The sequence below is a fragment of the Cynocephalus volans genome, chromosome X (assembly GCF_027409185.1).
Source record: "Cynocephalus volans isolate mCynVol1 chromosome X, mCynVol1.pri, whole genome shotgun sequence".
In the NCBI taxonomy this organism is placed as follows: Eukaryota; Metazoa; Chordata; class Mammalia; order Dermoptera; family Cynocephalidae; genus Cynocephalus; species Cynocephalus volans.
Window position 1 is genome coordinate 80211344 of NC_084478.1, and position 21335 is coordinate 80232678.

At 50.9% G+C, this 21335-nt stretch overlaps 1 protein-coding gene across 3 annotated transcripts; it reads right to left on the minus strand.

The window, feature by feature from the left end:
• Positions 1-5204: 5204 nt before the first annotated feature.
• ZMYM3 (zinc finger MYM-type containing 3) lies at positions 5205-20843 on the minus strand. 3 transcript variants are annotated; one of them, XM_063083129.1, is made up of 25 exons: positions 20809-20843; positions 18334-19019; positions 17296-17339; positions 16909-16975; positions 16183-16477; positions 15778-15955; positions 15215-15433; positions 14774-14924; positions 14433-14548; positions 14183-14269; positions 13904-14054; positions 13470-13642; positions 13102-13267; positions 12346-12443; positions 12101-12263; positions 11708-11820; positions 11405-11579; positions 11074-11220; positions 10410-10513; positions 9921-10089; positions 9316-9467; positions 8617-8731; positions 7711-7965; positions 6767-6884; positions 5205-6648 (listed from the first exon to the last, which is right to left on the minus strand). In XM_063083129.1, the coding sequence occupies exons 2-25, from the start codon at positions 18998-19000 to the stop codon at positions 6456-6458; spliced, it is 4116 nt and encodes a 1371-aa protein (XP_062939199.1). In that variant the 5' UTR covers positions 19001-19019; positions 20809-20843; the 3' UTR covers positions 5205-6455. The 3 variants fall into 3 exon arrangements, with proteins under 3 accessions (XP_062939199.1, XP_062939197.1, XP_062939198.1); XM_063083127.1 differs by having other exon boundaries at positions 16909-16981; XM_063083128.1 differs by lacking the exon at positions 20809-20843 and adding an exon at positions 19773-19862 and having other exon boundaries at positions 16909-16981.
• Positions 20844-21335: the final 492 nt, after the last annotated feature.

Below are 21335 nucleotides of genomic sequence, written 5' to 3' on the forward strand. Positions count from 1 at the left end.
ATTTCCTCTGTGAAGCCTCCAACTCTCTTCTCTCCCCCCATCCAGTCCCTCAGGGAGAACGAGTCTTCCCCTCCACTCTGAATTCCCACAGCATGTCGTAGCACACGTTGATGAGAGTGTTTATCACATTGCGTGACAATCACTTGCATAAGCTTAACACATAGTACGTGCTTAGTAGCCTGTGGAATTAAGGGCAGTCAGGAAGAAGATATGGGCACATGCAAAGGTTCAGAGTCTTGAAAGAGTAGAGTGTGTACACCGTAACAAGAACAGAGGATGCACGGATGCGGGGTAGGGTGGTCATAGTAGGAGGTGAGACTGGCAAAGTAGGCTGGGGACCGTTAGTGGAGTATCTCATATGCATGCATAGATGTTTGCACAGGAGTTTAGACTCTCAGGTATCACATGTAGGAACCCTTCTGACCTAAAGTGAAGCCCCTGCTAGACTACCAGGCAATTCTGTACTCATGACTGTAGACAGACTGTAGAGATCTTGAGAGGATTCAGGTCAGAAGAGACCTTTGCACAAATATATGCATTCAAGTTGATGGTGAGCTATGGAAGAAAGGGTAGGATGATTTGACAGTGGACTTCAAGGACAAAGGATCATTTACACAGGATGGTAACCAACTGTTACCCATTTCAACTGAAGCCCCTGTGAAAAGTCCATGTAGCACAGTGATTAAGAGCATGGTCCACCTCCTGTGTGACTTTGCCCATGTTACTTGGCCACTCTATGCCTCAGTCTCCTCATCCCTCAGTCTCATTTGTAAAGCAGAGATTAATATCAGTACCTGTGTCACAGGGCTGTAGTGAGGATTTAACACATTAATTATACATAAAGCACTTATAACAATGCCTGGTCAATAATAAGCTACATACAAGAGTATGCTGCTATTATTTCATTTCACCATCTTTGCCACCCCTCCACTCTCTCAAACACTGAGCTAAACTCTTTCTGTCACCTAATTAATATGCTTTCTTGAGTGTCTAATTGCCCATTGCCATGTGTGTGTGCTTAAGCAAGCAAGTGTGTATGTTTGCATACATATGTATCAGTACTTAAAACCACATTTGTATATATGTGGGAGGATGGCTGTGAGGGGAGTGTCTTAATTCTTAATGTAGTCTTAATAAAAAGGATATGTCCCAATCATAATATAGTCTGAAACTTTATTACCAGACTTAGAAATGACTTAGGTGTATTGTAACACCAAGGTCAAGGGTTTGGATCCCCATACTGGCCAGACTTAAAAAAAAAAAAAAAAAAAAAAAAAAGGAAGAAAGAAAAGAAAATTACTTAGGTGGATGAAAGGAAAGGAGACTGTGTTTATGGAGCACCCAGTATGTGCCAGATTTAGTGCTAAATTAAGCACTGACATACATAATCTCAGTACTAGCAAGGTAGCTATTATACCCATATTTGTAGATGAGGAAGAAATGGAAGTTCAGAGAGGTTAAGTACTATGCTCAAAGGCTGCACAGTTTAAAATTGCAGAGCTAGAATTAAAACCTAGGCTTTTCCTAATCCAAAATCTGTGCTGTTTCCTCTGTACCAAAGTAACCACTCTATGCTGTCTTAGGAAGTGTTTCAGGACATGGGGGGTGGGGTGGGGGTGAGGAGCTCAGTATGATATGAAAATGTCCCTAAAGTACTGGCCAGGTGCAAAAAAGGAAGGAAGGAAGGAAGGAAGAAGGAAGGAAGGAAGGAAGGAAGGAAGGAAGGAAAGAAGGAAGGAAGGAAGGAAGGAAGGAAGGAAGGAAAGAAGGAAGGAAGAAAGAAAATGTCCCTAAATACTAACCTGCTAGAAAACAAAATGTGTGTTTGGGACCCCTAAAGTTAAGAGAGAGAAATAGGGGAAACTGAGGAAGGGGCTGCCCTGTGCTCAGACAGTCAGGGAAGGGCAGTCTTGGGGGGAAGGCCCCTCCTGGGATCTCTGTCTGGAGCAGGATCCAGAAAATGTCCATCCCTGGGAAATGAAGCAATCTGGGGAGTGCAAGGAAGACAGAGAGAAATAGTTACTCAGACCCCCATCCTCCAAATTCCTAAATCAAGATAAACTCTTGAAATTTTCTCCCTTTCCCTTAACCTTAGGGGTCCCAAATACTTTGTTTCCCAGGAGTCTCCCCTCACCACCCCCCTTTCTGTTTCTGCTCCAGCTTCTATTCAAGGGAGAAAGCCTTTCATTCCTTAATTAGAGATTCTTTTTTTTCTTCTTTGGCAGCTGGCCGTTACAGGGATCTGGACCCTTGACCTTGGTGTTATAACACTGCACTCTAACCAACTGGGCTAACCGGCCAGCCCTCAATTAGAGATAAATGTCTTGAAATGCAGAGACCTGGGAGAATTAAAGCCAACTAAAACTCATTCACACTAAAATATAACCAATTAACCACAAACAAGGTCTGGTAATTCTGCTTCTCAAATCATTCTCAAATCCCTTTCCTCCTCAGCATTCCCATTGTTGCCGCTGCCTTCCTTCAGGCCTTGCCATCATCTTCCACCTGATCATGTGGACAACAAGAGCTAATGTTTATTAAAGCGCTTGCTCCGTGCCAGGCACTGTGCTAAACGTTATCTCCTTTAATCCTCACCATCCTTTGAGGTAAGCACCATATTGTTCCCATAGGTTTAGTAACTTGCCCAGGCCACATAGCTAGGAAAGAAGGGGCTGAACTGGGGAACTGGAACTCACATCTGCCAGATGCCAATGGCGAAACACTAACCATTTCTGTACCATACTTCCTCCCTCTAACTGGCCTCCTGGGTTCTTCAGCACCCAATCCTCCTACATCTCACCCAGACATGCTACAGTCACCTTAAAACATGAAGCGTATCTTGCCAATTTGTGAAAGTCCTTTAATGGCTTTCCGCTGCTTCTAGGATCGAGTATGACTGTCCTAGCCTGCCAGGACTGAGGGGTTTATTGAGATGCCAAACTTTCATTGCTGAAACTGGGAAAGTCCTGGACAAACCAAGATGGTTGGCCACCCTAGCAGGGCATGGCATGGCCTTCAATGCCTTTCACAACCTGCTGTCTTTCTTTTCCCAGCAACACCTCCCACCACCCTCACCCTTTCCACTATGTCCTTTCTACCTCCTCTGCAGCCCAACCACCCTTTCCTGCAAACACCCCTTGTTGTGTTATGCCTCTATGCCTTTGTTCACACTGATCGCTGCACCTCTACTCTGCCTAACAAACTATTGCCCACTCTTCATGAAAACCCAGCTCCATGTCACTTTAATTTCCTGGGAGAGAATGAAAAACAATTTACATTCTACTCTGGCTATTTCATTGACATGTGAGTGTGGGGAATAGGACCAGGGTGAGGCAATCAAGGCCCTTAGAGGGCAAAATTTAAGGAGGCACTCACTCTCGCGGTCATGCAAATGCCGACCCTGTACTTGTGTGACTCCAAGAGCAAGTGCCTTCTTACATTTTGTACCCCAGGGGCCTCAATTGCCTCACTCTAGTCCCAGCCTCGTCTTCCCTACCAGACTAGGGACTTCTCAAGAGCAGACCCAAAGTTCTTACTCATCTTTGTAACCATAGTGACTAGCACAAGACTGGGCAGAGCAGAAATCTCTTGAACAAATGACATCAGGTCTTTCTCTGTTCTAAGAGGGGAAGGAGGTAAGAGGAAGAGGATGGCTTTGGGCCCTGTTGTGGATGGGATGAGAAGGCCAGTTTAATAGGCTTCCTCTTGGCCAGCACTATGAGGACAGCTTTTCATCAGGTGGTTATACCCTGGGTATCTGGCAGATTTGAGGATCCTCCTATTTCTCTGGTCTCTCCCTCTCAGTGCCTTTCTCTGGTTAGCTGGAGACATTCTCCAAGGTACCATTTTTTTTTTTGTCCTCTTCTCTCTCCACTCCATGTTCCCAAGTGACCTCGTCCACTCCCAGAGCTTCAGCTAGGAGTTCTTTGCAGATGACTTCTAATCCTCAGACCTGAATTTCAAACTGCCTAGTACTATGGTAACACCTAGCATCAATATTTGCTCTTTCATATCCATTTTCTCATCTGACCTTCCCAACAATTCTGTGAGAAAGGGAAGACTAAGAACCCATTTTTAGGTAAGGCCCCAAAAGGTAGGCTTTCCCAAGTTCTCATGGCAGAGCTATGATTAGAAACTCAAGTTTGGGTGTTCTTTCTGCTATGCCATGTTATCTGGCCCTAACATGGGTGTTTCCATGGAATCTCGAACCCAGCGTGATCAAAACCTCAACTTATCACCAACCTCCTCCTACCTCCAACAACAACAACAAAAACCTCCAAAAACCCTGCCCCTGTGTTTCCCATTTTGGTTAAAGGAGTCTCCCTCTCCCAGTCATCAAGGCTAGAAACCTGGGATCCATTTTCAGTTCTTCCCTCTCCCCTAACCCACACTTCCAGGCATTCATCAGATCCTGCAAACTTGACCTTTAAAATGTCTGGAATTTATTTTGAATCCATCTTCTCTTTTCCTTCCCTATCCCCACAGCCCCCATTGAGGCCCACAGAATCTCTTAGCCACACTCCTTCCACTGATCTCCAGGCTTTGAGGCCTGCCCCCACCCCCCATCCTCCATATCGTTCTAGGGGTCTTCTCCCTAAAGCAACAGATCTGAGCCTGCCATTCCCTGGTTGGAAAATCTCAGCATCACACTTCCTACCCATACACCTGTAGTCTCCCAACCCTTCCCACTTAGTCTTTGAGGCCCAGGTCAAATGCCACCTCCTTCGGTGAACCCTCACACAACCTCCCTATAAACTTGAAATGAGTTCCTAATTCCTCTGCTCTGACACAGCACTATCTATTTCATTCTGCCTGTATTACAACTGATTGTGTACTGGTCAGTCTCCCTCCTAGCCCGGGAGCCTGCTGGAGACAGGATCCTGGTCTAATAAATCTTTGTCTTCTCTGAAGCATGTAATCTAGGTCCTTAAACATTAGGTCCTCAATAGGTGGCTGTTGAATAATTTTTTTCTTAAGTGTGTGGAAACTTGTTATAAAACGAACCACATTCCTAGTGGATTCGTTCAATGAGGTGGGTAAAAATGGTTCTCAAACTGAGGTGGGTCACCTGACTTCTTTACTTTGAGAGATTTGAAGTTATCCAGCATTGTTCCATATCCCTCACCCCTCCAACCACCACTCTCCCACCCCCTGAGAAGGCAAAAGACTATTTTAACTCTTTATTTGAAACAAACAATTCCAGAGACAGAAGGTTAGTCGTGACAACAGCTTCTCACTACGACACAAGGGTGGGCATGGCTCACTGAAGGGACAGGCCAGGCACCTCAGAACAATATATACAATTTAAACAGTGACTAAACTGGTGACAGTTATAAAAACACAAAAAGGAGGCTGGGGAACAGCAAAGCCAACAGGGAAAGAACTGGGTACCCTCTTCGCCAAACGCTAATAGTTTTCTGGGACTTCAAAGGCAAGATGGGGAAGAGAGATGAGGGCAGTGGGGGCAGGAGCCATGCCCACAGCTTCTCACCTACCTTTGACCACAGCTCCCATCCTGCATGACCCAGGTCCCCACAGGCTTGGCCTGGCTCTTATGATAGGGGGAGAACATGAGTGGGGAACCCAGCCCCAACCCAAGTCAGAAGGTAGTTTTTGCCTTGGGAGCTCTGTGCATTGAACTAAAGGAAGGCAGTTACAGAGGGGGCCTAAGCATGTTGACACCATGGCTCATGCCAACCTAAGATGGCAGAGAGAGACAAACACATAAACCAAGGGGACAGGAATCTGCACAACAGGAGTCCACTCCCCATACTTAGAGTCATTCTCTGCCTTTGAGGAAAAGAAAGCATTTGTAAGTTTTTTTTAATTGCAGCACCAAGGGTTGGTGCTTGCCAGGGTGGGGTGGGGGACATGGTGGTGAGAGGGTGCCAACAATCAATTATCTCACGAGAGAGGAAGAGTGCCTAAGCTCTGTGTTTTAGGTAAATGGTCCCCTCATCATAGTTTCTTTCAGACGTTTCCAACAAGACCCTTTTGTGTGGTACTAGGGAAGAGTAGAGAAAGGTGTGGGCACAGGGCAGAAAAGGCAGCTGGGTTCTTCCCTAGGTCAAATCTAGGAACAAGGAGCTTAATCTGTGTGGGACGGGTCAGGAAACCCAAAGCCAACAGGATCACCAGAGCTATTAACACTCCACCCAGAGTCTGGCCCCAGGAGAAGGGGTTTACTGTGAAGCATAAAGAAAATGGGCTAGCTGGTTTTTGCCCATCACTGAGACCGGCCCCTGAGTACAGAAGGCTGGGGCCCCATGGTTGTCAAGTGGTATGGAAGAAGGTAAAAGCCAGGGGTTCCTAGGGAAGGCAGGGAATGGGTGAGTAGAAAGGGGCAGTCAGGGCCCTTCAGAATGAGTAGCGTTGGTTCATGGGCCAGTCACCCTGTGGAATGTGGCCACAGGACAGACACTAATGTGAAAGATGGATATGGATGGCACATGGGCTCAGTCCAGGTCTTCCTCCCCAGGACGACCCAGTTCCTCATAAATTTCACGCACAGCCAAAATGCGATTGAGCATGCTCTCCAACATGCTGCGGTCCATGGGGATCACAGAATACCAGAGAGGTGACTCAGCAATGCAGGACCGCTCAGGTTGCAGGTAGAACACATCGTTGCGAGTCCGGAGGCTTTCAGGACTGCAATGGTGGGGATGGGTGTGGGGGTGGGGGTGGTAGGACAAAAGATCAGTACCAAGGCAAAATAGATCCCTTGGGTTCCCATGCTAATGCCATTCCTGCAAACCCACCAACTCACCATTTTGAGAGATAGAATTCATAGAACTTGACAGGGCAACGGAGGGGATTCATGCGGTTCTCACGCTGCTCTAAGATAGGGGCTTCATCTTCTCTCTTCCGTTTCCCAGGACCCGTGTCTGTAGGGTAGGGAAATGACCCAAACTCATTAAGAGCACAGTCTCAATAAGCCGCTTCCAAGAGCACAGTCCAAGGCACAGGGGAAGGCCTCAGGACACAATATACAGTCTCATAAAGAAAGAAAGGCAGAAGAAGAGTCAGTTAGTCTCTCCACACCAGCCAAACATCCTGGAGGGGTGTTGTTCTGTAGCCCTCCCCAGTTCTCGCTGCCAAAGTCGCTCTCTATAATCTCCCCCAAACTGATTCCTTGAAGAGGTGACCTCAGAAGTTACACAAACAAACTAGTAAAACAGACTGTATTGCAAGGATGGGCTTGCTTTCCGGGATAGAGAAACAGTCATGGCCCCAACCCCCTGTGCATCAGTAGAGGTGCAGGTCCAGAGAAAGGACCCTGGGAACTGCACTCAGACAAGACAGAAATCCAGGGCCGGAAAGAATAGTAACCAACGTGCGGTTCCTGTTATGCCTGATAGTAAAGAATCACAGAAAGCCTGTCATTCACTCTGTCAGCTCTCCCCTACAACCAAATGCACCCAACAGCTCCCTACCTGACCACCACCCCAAAAAAGCAGGCAAGCAAGAAAACTGCCTTGAAGTGAGGAAAGGTGGGAAATAGGCAGCCAGATAACCTCCTATTTATGCAACAGCCACTGCCCATCACATAGAAGGACTGGCTGTTTTCGCCTTTTCTGCAAACACAGGAACAGAAGGAGAGGGAAGCTAGTGACAGGAGAGGGCCAACCTGGCAGGAATGGTGGGTTACGGTGGGACATGAAAGGGGAGAGCAGAGAAGGGGCAAAAGGAAAGGAAGGGGCAGCCTCATACCTCGCCCTTTCCTCTGGCGGACTGGGGCGTAGTAGCGGATGCTCACCACCTTGGTGGTGCCCCGAGGGGTGGTACACTTGCGGGACTGCCGCACCACATTGGTGAAGGAGAGCTGCATGTGTTCTTCAGCTGTCTGCAGCCCAAAAAACTTAGTGTTGAAGAACATGAGAGTGTTGAGAAGGACAAAAGGCGAGTAGACCCCCAGCTGCTTACACTCCCAGAGGTGCTCCTCCTCCACTCGGGAGAACACCGTATCTGCAATGGTCAAGAGGTAGAGGCCGGTCAGGAGGGATTGACTGCCCAGACCCAACCACTTCTGACCCCAAGTATCCTGCTCCCAAGCATTTACCACACGATTCTCATTCAGTGAGTGGTCATTGGATATAAAGCACCAATTCTCTGCTATACAGTAAGAATGGGGTGGTTTTTTTAATGTACTTTCCACCTGCACTTGGAGCTTCTCTCACCACCCTCAAGTTGCAGGCAGGTAGATGTAAACATTGAGGAGTCCCACAACTTCTTGCTTTCTTTCTTCACTTACCACCCAAACCTAGGCCATCTTTTCTTGGTTCCAGAGATAGCTCCTCGGGGACTGGCCACTTAGGTCAGTCAGTTAGAGCGTGGTGCTAATAACACCAAGGTCCAGGGTTCAATCCCTGTACCAGCCAGCCACCAAAAAAAAGAGAGAGAGAGATAGCTCCTCAGACCTAAGTCTTGATCCCCTCCTCATGATCAAGGCCAGAGGCTGTAGCTCCTCTAGCTCTAAACCCTGAGGCATCCAGTTATACACTCCTGCCTTCAGTCCCTTCATGAAGAGTGGCAGACCAAACAGCATAGGACTCTTGGAATGGTGTATTGGAAGAATCGAGGAAAGGGTGTAAGGGTTGCTAAGTCCCTGTCCCTTACTGTTGGGGAGGAGTGTGGGCTGCCAGGTACTCAGAGACTTGTTGAGTTCTTGAACGAAAGTCAGGTAATAAAGGTCCGTGAAAATGTTCACCATTCGGTTATTTTCCAGCAAGTACTGGAGAAAGAAAAACAGACACACATAAAGCCAGACTATAGGTCCTAGAGGAAAGACAATGATGCTAAAGGTCCCAGAAATGGTGTCCTTAATAATTAGGAGATGACTGGAAATGGTTGCTTGATTAGGTGACCCAGAGTGCTTTCCCCAAGGTATACCTAAAACTCTGAGGTACTGAGGCTTTTCTGGAAGAGGAGAAGGCTTGGAAGGGATGTTCTTCAGAAGCCCAGATCCCTTTGTCAGGTAGTACATGGCTGACCTTTCCCAGTGGAAACTAAACATGACCCCACCACTGAAGGAGCCCAGCTCTACACATCTCTCCTCTCCTAGAATGGGTTTAAGGATACACAGGGGACTCAGATAGCAATGAAGACTGCTCCTTGGCCAACAGTCCCAAAATACAGCTTTGATTTTAGAAAAGTACTGACATCTTGTGTCCTATTTGGAGTAGAAGATTAAACGCAAACTGCCTACTTGGAGTAGGAGATAAGATGAGGAATAGGGAGTGGGACAGAATCATTTCTGGTAGGACCATGCCTACTGTGTTGACAGTGACAGGAAGTGAGGTGGTGTATGAGGGGTACCTGCTGGATGCCAAGACACAGGTAGTAGATGCTGTCAGGTTCATATCGTTCACCGTTGGGTCGAGTGATTTCTCTCACAAACTGGGCCAGACCGTAGTTGAGTTCAGCAGCTGAGCAGGCGAGAATATCCTCTTTGATACGCATGGGTTTGGCTGCAGTGATATGGAGTAGAGGTGGATGGGATTAAGAAAACTCCATACTTTGGGCTGGCCAGTTAGCATAATTGGTTAGAGCACGGTGTTATAATACTAAAGTCAAGGGTTTGGATCCCCATACTGGCCAGCCACCAAAAAAAAAAAAAAAAAAAAAGAAAAGAAAAGAAAAGAAAACTCCACATGGAGAATTTCACTTAGCTCCACCACCATTAACCTTCATCCTTCATCCCTTAATCACGCCTAGCTCCTGAACAAGCCCAGCAGTTACAAAAAGAGCCCTCAGCTTTGAACCTACACAGCATCTCCCTTTAATCTACAACCCCTCCCATCTTCACAGGGCACCCTTAAGCAATCATACCCTTACCACTCCTAGATATCTTCAGCTGAATCACAGGTCCACCCCCTTTTTCCCTTCCCCCCCTTCCTTTCCTTTCTCCCCTGGGTACTTACGGCCAAAGCGCAGCTCATCACCCTTGCTGGTTTCTCCATTGGCATATTTTGACTGCACCCAGCACTTCCAAGCATTGACACCATATGAATAGTTGAGCCCAGTACAGCTAGGCTGGCTACTCATGGAGTCCCGGGAACAGCTTTCTGAAAGCACCAGCCGCTTTTGACCCTGGAGAGGAAAAGAAAGGAGAGGAGTGGCAGAGGCAAGGCCAGGGGCACCATGGAAGCTAGTCAGGACAGTTTGCCACTGGTGGAGCTGTGGGAGGGAGGTGTTAGTGTAAGAACACAGCAAGCTTCCATATTACAGAGACCCAGGAACAGCTCTGATGACCTTGTGAAATGGGGAGAGAACAAAGTTTGGCTATATCTCAGTACTCCTAGTATTGGAGAAAGGAGGTTGGGGAAGGTCAAACTATGGTTGCTGGTTTGGCTATGAGAGCACCTGCTCCCATTTGGGCCTCCATCCTTCACAGTAGCCCCAGCCCTCACCTTCCTCATGGTTCGGGGAAGGTCTTGTTCAGTAGACACGTCCTCAGGCCCTACCAGGCCACAATCAAAGAGAAAGTCTACACTGGGGTTAATGTCCAAAGGATCTAATAGAAGAGAAGGAAAGAAGAAATCAATTTCTTAAGATCTCAACCCTGCAGTCCTCCCACCCCGCCCCTTCTACTTGCCCACTTGACTCAAGAGGGAGCCTCTCAGACAGCTTCACTGGATTCAATAGGAACCAGCAAGGCTATACCAAAAAACAGGCTCAGAGGTACGAAAACACAAAACACAAACATTCACAACAATGTAAATATACTGAACACTGCTGAACTGCACACTTAAAAATGGTGAAGATGGTAGAGTTTTATGTTGTGTGTTTTACCACAATTAAAACAAACAAACCAACATTAACACAGAAAAAGAAGACTCAGTCTTTTTTGATGCCTTTGGTTAAAACAAACAAACATACAAAAACCAAGACTCAGAAGTCTAAAACAATACACCCGTCCTGGTACCTCTAGCACTATTCCCTGTGAGAACCTTTTGTCTTAGGGTCACAATGAAGAGCACTGTTTAGGGCCATGCTCAGGGTCACAAGAAACACTCCTTTCCTGATGGCACAAATACTATCATACTCAGTGGGTATGCCTCAAATCCTACTCACTCTTGGGGAAATCTGCCTCCAAGTCTTGCCCAGGCTCATCCAAGACATTGGCCATCTTGACAGCCATGGCTAGGACATCATCTCTAGCTGGCCCAAACAGGTCACAGTCTTCCAGAAGTCCCTCTGCACTCTGGTTGCTCACAAGATCTGGGAAGCAGAGAAATTGGCTCAGCTGCTGCAGCTCCTGCCTACTAACACCCTCACAGGCTTTCAGGGGCTGATCCCAACTATCCCCCCATTCTACTAGGCACCAAGATCACCACTCTCCACCCACTTAGGCAGAGACAGACTGGTAGCACCCTGTCTCTCATTGCCACCGTCCATGGCATACCACAAAGGTCAGACGAGGCCTTGTCTAACTCCTCAGCCTCTGCAATCATTTCTGCCATAGCCAGGATGTCAGCCTCCAAGGGGTTGGAAGGGATCTTCACCTTCAGCTCCTCAATGGTCTCCACAATCTTGTCTGTGCTCTCCAAGGTAGTGGGCAAGAACATGGGCACAGGCACCTGGAGGCACAAGTCCCAACTAAACGCCAAGAACCACACCAGCAGATGAGAGAGAGTAAGGAGAAGGGGTGGGTTTTAACCCTGGAAGGGTAAAAGAGGACCCGGCCAGGAAAGGCAGGGAATCTTACCGGGATAGGCATGGAGAAAGGCACCGGGACTTTCTGGCAGTACAGATGCATAGGCACTGGCACAAAGATGGGCACCGGGATGGGCAGCACAATCACCTGTGGCCTCCACTCTTCTGTTGACAAGAAAGGGGTCTTCTCAGAGCACCTGCTAGATGGGTCACATCTGACCCAGGACCTGTGCTCACTTGTCACCTCCAAAAGCTCTAACATGTGCTCAGTGTCACAAAACTGCCCTTGAACCAAAGGTTGAGAGATAACTCTGTGATTCTAGGACAACCATATGCATGATACTTCAGCCACCTAAGAAATCCCCTTGCCCAGCTCCTAGACATAGGGCTGGAAGCCTAGGACTCTGGAATATACAGTTTGTGACATCTAGGTACCCTGACTCACCTGTCTGACTTCCTTTGGACTTCATCTCCACCTTGCAGGAGACTCCCCGATTCTGCATCAGTGGCTTACACATGGCAGCTTTGTTTTTGCGGGGTGTTGCTGGGGGTGGTGGGGGTGGAGGAGGGGCAGGAGCAGTTGGAGCTGATCGGGTCTTCACAGGGATCTGTAGAGACAAGGGAACATTAGTGCTGCCAACCACCGTACCCTCCTCTGAGATTATCCTCCCCCTTGGCTTTTGCCCTGACCTTGTTCAAATTCCCATTTTCCTCTGGGGTCCTCACTGTGTTGCTGTTCTCCACTTTGGTTTGAGAGGGTGTCTGGGGCTTCAACTCAGAAGACTGACCTATAGATCAAAACAAATGAATGCCCTCATCCAAGGAACTAGCTCTTCATTTTCCTCACCCCTGTCCCAGGAGGGCTTCATTAAGAGGCACACCATATATAAATGGTAAGTATAAGATTTCCCCTTCTTTCCATCCCAGGTCTAGTCTTTTCTAGGCCCCAGCAACAGTGGCCAAGAAAATCTTTTGCTCCTGGCTGCCAAGAAGAATGAAACATTACATTTCCCCCCAAAACCCACAATTTGAGATCTTCCTTTTAGATGGTCCTCAGGAGTTTGGTATCCCTGGAGTTGTAGAGGGGCCAGGATAACATCCTAGAAACAGCAACAGTCTTCAGTCTCACTAAAGGTAGAGCTTATGCTGACACTTCCTTCTCTCTGAAAACCAACCACAATCCTCACATGCTTCATCCTACCTGGGTTGGCACCCACTTCCTAAAAATATGTCCCTTATGGAAAATCAGTAGACTATGACTCCAAGAAGCTTTAAACAAGGCTCCCCCTGGTACCTACAAGGTCCAGAAGCTGAAAGAGAGCACAGTACCAGGAGCTCTGGCCAGGGATGAAGTGAATGCAATAGAGGAAGAAGAAAGGAGCTGGGCCTAGGATTAGAAGAGTACAGGCCAGTTATAACAGAGTGTGCCCCCTGCCTGGGACTCACTGTTCAGGAGGCTCTCAGGCCCACTCTGGGTATCCAAGTTGGGCTGGTTCTGTTGGCTGTAGAAGCGCAGCAGACACTGTTGGTTGCAGAAATGACGGATCTGCCCACGCCAGTGGATGGTCTCCAGCAGCTTCCCCTGGCGCTTACAGGCGTGGCACCGGGCAGCCTGAGGGTGTCAACAGGATGATCAGACCTGCCTCCCTAAAATGTGCTGGGCCATTTCCCCTGTGATAAGCCATCCTCCTCTCCTTGGAGATTAGAGATTGGCTCCCCTCCCTGGAGATCTGCCCCCACCCTGATCTCAGTACAACAGCCCATGATCCCTGCCACCCTCTTTCCTTCCTTCCTAATGTGCTGACCCTCCGTACCTTACAGTACCACAGCAGGTACTTGCTCTTACAGTCCTCACTGCAAAAGTCCCAGGTGCTGCCATCCAGTTGCTCAGTGACTCCGCGCTGGCACGTCTGGGAGCAGTAAGTACAAGTGATACAACACAATCCCAGTTTCTTAGTGAAGTCCTGTTTGTATAGCAGCACACAGCCTGGGAGGGGAAGAGGAGAAAGAGACCAGAGTCATAGGGATAAGGAAGTACACGAGACCCAATCTTTTCAAGGCGCTACACCTGAACCTCTCTCTAAATAGCTCCTTGTGCCCAAAGCCTTTGGGCTTGGGACAGATGGGGGTAGAGCATCCTGAGCAGAAAGTCCTGCCCCATGGACCACATTCCAAGCCATTCTCCTTTCTCCACAATTCTCCCTGGCTGTAAGGTACAGGGCCTTCTGCCCCTTCCCCATTTCCTTACCTTCGCTGCAGAAGCTCTTCTCCACCCCACTGAATCGGAGTTTCTCATGCAGAAGTTTCTCCTGCCGGCAATGCTCACACTGGGACACCACACCCCGAAGCCGCTTGAAGTCCTCACAGCAATCACGGCAGCAGAACTGGAACACCTGGTCCTAAGGTGGGGGCATAGGGCAGGGAGGACAGAGTGTAACATCTGGACCTGGCAGCAGCCAAGTGGAAGGACCCCTTCAGACAGATGTCTGGTCGTGTAGCAAAATGTGGGTGGGGATAGGGGTCTTACCTGCCAGTCCAAGACTTCAGGCTTGCCACTGAAGAGGCTGTGGCAGTAGTGACAGCTCAGGTGAATGCCCCCTTCAGGGCTTGTGCGCTGGAGGGAAGGAAGACAAGTAAGGGAGGGGCAAGTTGTGTGTGGTGGTGGTGAGGTGGGGGAGTCAGGCTTGTTCTTTGTTCTGTCCAGGCCTGCCTACCCCAATTCTCCTACCCTCTATATGTTGCCACACCCTTTATCCCTGGTCCAGGGTCTGGAGTACCTGGAACTTGGTCCAGCAGCTGGGGCTGCAGAACTGGTAGACTGTGCGGTCAACCTTGTTGTAGTAACAGGGGTCAGAGAGGCTGCGGCGGCAGAAGCTGCAGGGTCGGGGAGGGCCTGGGGCATAGAGAGAAAGACACAGAGAGAGACAGAGAGAGAGACAGAGAGAGAGACAGAGAGAGCACACAGAAGGTGTAAGGCAGTGCAGAGACGGAACAGAAAATCCACGGGAAGATGTGGTTGGGGCTGAGGTCGGGCAGCAGGGATTACTTTAGAAGAGGGGAGTATGGGAGGTAGAAGGAAGGCCAGCAGGGGTCTCAGACAAGAGGGCTTTGCACCTACCAGTGAGCCCTGCCTGCTTCACTTTGTAAGAAGTGGTACAGCACAGGGAACAGAACAAGCTGGTCTTGCCATTACGATCCACATGTGATAGCATCTCAAAGTTCTTACACAGGGTCTTGCACCAGACACATGGGTACACACGTGTATTTTTCTGTGAGGATGGGGAAGGAGAGGCTGAGCCTGGATTTGTCCCTTCACTTTTATTTTTAAAATTTTTTAAACATGAAATATTTCAGGCATACAAAAAAGTATAGATGATGATATAACAAAGACCTGTGTATCCACCAGCCAGCTTCAAAAGTAAAACATAACAGATACAATTGAAACCCCCTTTATTTGCTTTATTTCTCCCAGCCATCAACCCATCAGGCACCTTTATTTATCACCCAAGAACCACACCCCCTTCCACAGCCCTCTAATGCACTACTCCCTTGGCCCCACCTTCTTGTATGCCCCCAAGCAGGTTGTGTTGCAAAACCGCTTTTGTTGGCCCTCATGGAAGAGGAGCTCGGGGCCAGGGCTCCCGGTCTTGGTGTAGATGTAAGCCCCACACTGGTCACAACAGTTGGTTTTCAGTCCCTTGTTGGCCCGGAATTTGGAGAAGCAAGAGTCGCTGCAGAGCCGGTGGACCACGCTGCCATTGCTGACCTCATGCAGGACCTGCCACACACACACACACCCTGAGCTGGGGCCTGGCCACCACCGCCCACCCCAATGCAAGGACAGCCCCCCACCTCACCCTAGACCTTCACAGCAGACAGTGGGCCCAGAGACCCCCAACCTGCGCATCAGGCTGCCGACTTGCTGGTGAGGTCCAGGGAGGCAAGGAAGGCCAGCTGCATACATCCTGGAGAAGCTCTATCCTTGAATATGCTCCCTCACGATGGCTGCCTTTCCTCCCCACTCCCCTTTTTCACAGGGCCTGGCCCCTGCAGCCCCAGGATTGGAGGGGCAGGTCAGGGCTGGCCAGGCTCTGTAAATCAGCCCCCACTGAGCATCCTCACCTCTCCAGTCTTCTGGCATATGCTGCAGCGAGTGGCATCGGCGGGATCCCCAGACTGGGGAATTGGACGCTGCTGCTGGGCCTCATACAGGGAGAGACAGACAGACGTGCAGAACTCATGGAAGGAGCCTCCTGAACCAGTCTGTGCCACAACCGAGTCCTTGGTGTTCCAGATCTCCCTAGAGGTGGTAACAGGTTTGAATATTCACTCAGGACCACCCTCTCATTTTATCGCTTCCACCCCTCCTCTGGGATAGATGATCACAGAGCCAAATACTCTCTGACCCTCTACCTAAATTGCTCTCTCCCAGCTCCACTGCGCAAGGTTCTTGCCAACATAATCTTGGTCTAACCCATTACTCCCACCCTGATCTCTGCCCACCCCTCCTCCAGGACCCTCACGCACTTCTTGCAGAAGGTACAGGTCTTTTTGCCCGAGGGCTTCTTGGAAAAGGTGGTGAGACAGGATGAAGAGCAGAAGAGCTGAGGCAGCCCCTTGCGCTGATAGGCCGTCTGCCCTTTCTGCAGTGGTGTCCGGCAATGTGCACAAGTCATCTTGGTGCCCACTGCAGAGCGTCCAGCCCTTTGTGCCACACTTGAGCGCAGGGACATGCGAGGAGAGCGCCGGGGCCGGAATGGCACAAAGTCCTCATCATTGGGGTCATCTACCATGGCATCAGAATCCTCATCTGACACTGGAACTGGGGGGTCAAGGCAGTGACAAATGGCCACCAGATCAGGTCTTCAGCCATCCCACAACCAACAGTTCAGTCCTGACCCTGGGATCCCTGTTGTTCTGGCCTTTACACACCCACCCCCAACACTGGTATCTTAAACCACTGGTGTCTCTCTCCCTTGGTTACTCCATAATCTCCCAGGGAGTAGAAGGGAGGGGTTCTAAGTGAGAAGATTCAGGGACGGAGATGGCAAAGCTGAAATAGGAAACTCCATTCTCACTGCTCTTGTTTTCAGTTTTCCCCATTGCCCCCGGTTCCCATGCCAACCATAGCAGAGATAGGCACTTCATGAGTGTGACTCCAGAAGCCAGCAGCCCCATGGCCTGCCACATCCCACTTTCAGCTCTTCTCCACACCCAGAATTCCCAGGTCTCACTTCCTCAAATCGTACTCACTGCTCTCAGTGGAATCCACAACCTCAGGTTTGGGAGGCTCTGCTCTTCTAACGCGCTCACTTCTCTTCTGTACCTTGGAAACATGGGGAGGGGAGGAAAGCTGACACCAGGGGCAGGCTAATACTAGTACAGGGTTTGGGGGGGGGGGATAAGAGATGGGAGGGGGAAGGGAGAGTAGGGACCCTTGGCCCAGCCCTTAGGAGGAGGGGAGAAAGGGAGGCTGGACTTTCTCCTTAAGAAGCAGTAGACACAAGAGCTCCCTCCCTCCTCCTGACTCTCCTTACACACACTCTCCACAGAACAACATCTGGGAGGGAAAATGAAGGGTCTGTCCTTCTCAGAGCTACAGGGGGAACCAGACTCCTTTCAATCCCCTCCCCCCCTCACCCTCTCAGGCGGCTTCTCACTCGCCTTCCCAGTCAGGCCATCTCCTGCAAAGGAAGCAGAAGGTAGCCTAAGTCTTGAGCTTGCTCTCACCACCCCCTCCCTGGACCACCCCCCCGCCTCCATTCCTGGGGAAGAACTTACTCAAAACTGAAAGGGAAAACTCAAGTGCCTGTGGCTTCATGGGGCCCCTCTCAGGGTTACCTCAGGCTCTGTACTAAGTGGGGGTGAGGGCGTGCAGCTATTCTCCATGAAAAAAAAAAAATCCCCTTCCCATCAGCTTTCTATCCCAATTATTAGGAGTTAAGGAAACACAGGTAACCCACCTTTCTTCGAAAATTTATATTTTACCAACAAAAACAAATGCAACCACCCAAAGGTAGCAAGAGGAAAAGGAAGCATCAGTGTATGGGTGGGTTCCCCTGGACTCAGATGGTTATATAAGTCCCAAGACCCTGGTTACAGCCTAGGAGAGGTATACCACTAGGCATAACAGGGGAGAAACTAGAGCTTCTCAAATCTAGGCTGTCCCCTCCCCTATCAGAGATGCAATCCTAGACCCTGCATTTCTACCATTCCCCTGAAATCATTATGCTGTTAGGGATTCCAGAACCTAGTTACCATTCATTAAACCCAGAAACCCCACTCTCATCTAGAACCAAATAGCTGGGAAGATCTTAGAACCAAGAAGCTTGGTGTCCTCCCCCCAAATCCTGAAGGAAGGACCCTGGCGCCAAAAGCCCACTGGGGTTAGAAAAAGGGAACCTCTCCCACCAAATCCATTCCTCCCAACCCACTCCCTGAAACCTCACCCCATTCCTCCCCCACAGCCCCTGCACTTCCCCCCATTACTATCCTAAATCTTCTTTGCCACACCCCACTCCTCCCTCCCAAACCCCAACTCCTTCACTACACACATCCCTACTCTTATCTCTCTGCCCTCCTCCTCTTCCTCCTCCCCACTACTTCCCAAACATAGCCACCCTTCCTTACCCCCATCCTCTTCCCAGCCTTGATTCTCCAGATGATTAGGCAACCTACCTGGCAAGGAAGGATGTGCAGTGGGGGTAGAGCCCCCAGGTTTGGTCTGAGAACTGTTGATTCCATCCCCTAGAGTTTCTCCCACTGAAGGGCTAGGGGGGCCATTTGGGCTCTGTGGCTGCCCTTGGGGAAGTTCCTCCTCCTGCCCAAGGCAGCCCCTTCTCCCGGTAGCTATGGAGGTAGTCTCCTCCTCTTCAATATGGGGGGACTGCAGGGTTACTGGAGAATCTGGAGCCAAAGGCTCTAGTAGCCCCTCGGGTGAAGAGGGATTTGCCCCAGTCCCTGGGTGAGGTGGCACCACCTCAGGGGTCTGGCCCCCTGGTCCAGGCTCTAGGGTCTGATCTCCTGCATCCCATGCAAGGGTGCCCTCAGGACCATGGTCCACCTCTGGGGGGGAAGGGGCTTTATAGAGCAGCCCCCCCAGCCCCAGCAGCTCAGTGGCTCCATCCAGGACTCCAGGGTCTTTTTCCAGGCCAGCAGGGGTATCAAGCAGGTCCAGGGCTCCCGAGGATGGAGAAGGGCCAGGGGGGGCCCATCCTCGAGTTGGGGCAGTCTGGGATTCCAGCAGATCCTCTCCAAATTCCATGTCTACTGGAAGGTCTCCAGCCAGGGGCTTCTCTGGCAGGGTCAATGGGTCAAATGGACTGGGGAAATCACTGGGGTCCATGAGGATAGCTGGATATAGGCTGCAGATTAGGAGTAGAAGAGGGGGCAGTAGAGGTGGTCTTAGCCAGAATTCCTTCTTATATAGGCCCTGGGACACACCCCATCATCCACTTGGATTTCTCAAAAACAGCCCCCACCGCCACAACCGACAAATATTTCCAGAGGCTTTAGCCCTAATGACCACTCCCCCCCATCACCACATATAGCGCCCCCTGTGGGGAGAGGCGTTCCCCGTCCTGGCCCTGTGCCCGCACTCGCCAGGCAGTCGGTCTTTCCACCCGCCCGCACCCCCCCCACCCGACTGCAACTCCCAGTTCCCCTCCCCCCTTACCTTTCACCCTCCCTCAGGCTGAACGCCCCCTTACAGTCTCCTAGGGCCGTCACCACCAGGAGCCTTTCCCGCCCCCGCAATCTCAGTTTTTATTCCTTTTCCACTCTCCTAGAGCCCCCCAGCTCTTCAGTCTCTACCCACCCTGTCTGGCCCCACCCCCCCTCCCCGCGTTACTGGTCTTCCCTCAGCCCTTCTCCCGCCCCCACAAACTGCCCTTCCCAACCCCTTCCCCCCTAGTTACCTTTCAGGGTCTCCCACTTCCTCAGCCCCGTCCCCCTTTCCCATTGCTCCCCCAGTCCTCTCTTCTCCTATTGCCCACCCCCCACCTCAGGCATTTACAGGAAGACATTTTGGAGCTACGATTTCTCCTTAGACCCCCCTCCCGGCTACTGCGAGATCTCGCCTGCAGGTTCGGTTCGGCTTGATCAGGCCCGACCCCTACCTGCGGCAGGGTTAGTGTAACGGCTACAAGCCTAGAACTGCAGACAGCGGCGGCCCCGCGCTCCTTCTCCACCTCCCTCCCTAACAGCCGGGACAGGGCTCGCGGCCCCTTTAAATGGCAACGCCGCTCGCAGTGCCCAGCGCTCTGCACCAGGCGGGCGGGCGGCGCCAGCAACCAACCCTATTGGCTGGCTCGAGGAGGGGGCTCGCGAGACAGCGCCGGCCCCCGGCGCGAGACTCCCAGCCCAGTGGCCGCCTGGAAATCGCGGAGTGGAGCATAGTCATTGGAGATGGAGCTTGAGCCCCCGCCCGGGGCCCCGTTAGTTGAGGAGGAAAAGATAGCCTCTGGAGCTTTCAAGCCCGCCCCCGGGAAAGGCGGCGTTCCCTTTGCAGCCGAGGGCCGAGTACACTAACCCACAAAAAACACAGATCTATGCACCTGCTTCCTTTACCTGGCTCAAGAGTCTGGCCCCCGTCACACCCGGGCCCGCCCTACCTCCTGGAGCCCACTCTACCCGTGATCCCCTCCTCTCATTCAAATGGTTCCCGGTCCCCTCCCCCTCCCCGTGTCTCTCTTCGCTTCCCACTCGTGTTCAGCCGCCCCCCCCGCGGCGCCCTCCCCCCTCAACAGTCCCTACCTACGCCATGCAGCAAGCGCCTGCCAAGATTACCCTCCCCCCACCCCCACCTCTCCGGGGCCCGCCCCCTGGGCAACTGTTGGGGTAGTGACAGCGAAGGTTGGGGGAGGCAGGGACCCAGCCCGCACGTGCCCCTCCTCCTCTTGTCTGCAGCCTCGGGGGCCCCCTAACCAGACTGAGAGTCATAGTTATGGGGTGTCTTAAGCTTGGTATCCAGCCACTCAGGGCGGGTTAAATGGCTTTGGCTCAGTGACAATCCTATGCAGTAACCGTTACTGCCTGGTGAACCCCAAACCAGATCCTGCAACCCTCCCCATTCCCTCAACGGTGTTAGGGTAAGTTCTGCGATCATCTTCCTGCAGAAGCTCCCTGCATTATTTCTTGAGTAGTTTTCCTCACCAAGGCCGATCGCGCGCTCGCGCGCTCGCGCGCTCTCTCCCTCTCCCTTTCTCTTTCTCTCTCTCCCTCTCCTTCTGCCTTTCTCTTTCTCTCTCTCCCTCTCCCTCTCCCTCTCTCTCTATCCCCGCCTTACCCCCTCTTTCTTGTCTCTCCCTCTCTCTCTCCTCCTCCACCTCTCTCCCTCCCCATATCCCTCTTTCTGTCCTTGTCTATCTCTCTCTTCTCGCTCTCTTTCTCTCCCCGTCTCTTTTTGTCTCCGTCTCTGTCTCTCTGCTTCTCCTACGCACGAGCACGCACGCGCGCAAACACACTCACGCTCCCCCGCCCGGATGGTCCTTAGCATGTGGGTGTGGCTGAGGTTAAGGCTAAAAAAGTGGGGTAGGAGTAGGGGGCACTAGCCTTAGGTCTACTGACGTTGAAAAATCCGCATTTAGCTGAGACACCAGAGGAGGCTAATACTGGAAGGAAGTCCCTTTAGGAGCATGTAGGTTTGGTGTACAGTGCCTACTCTAGTCTGCCTCTTTGCC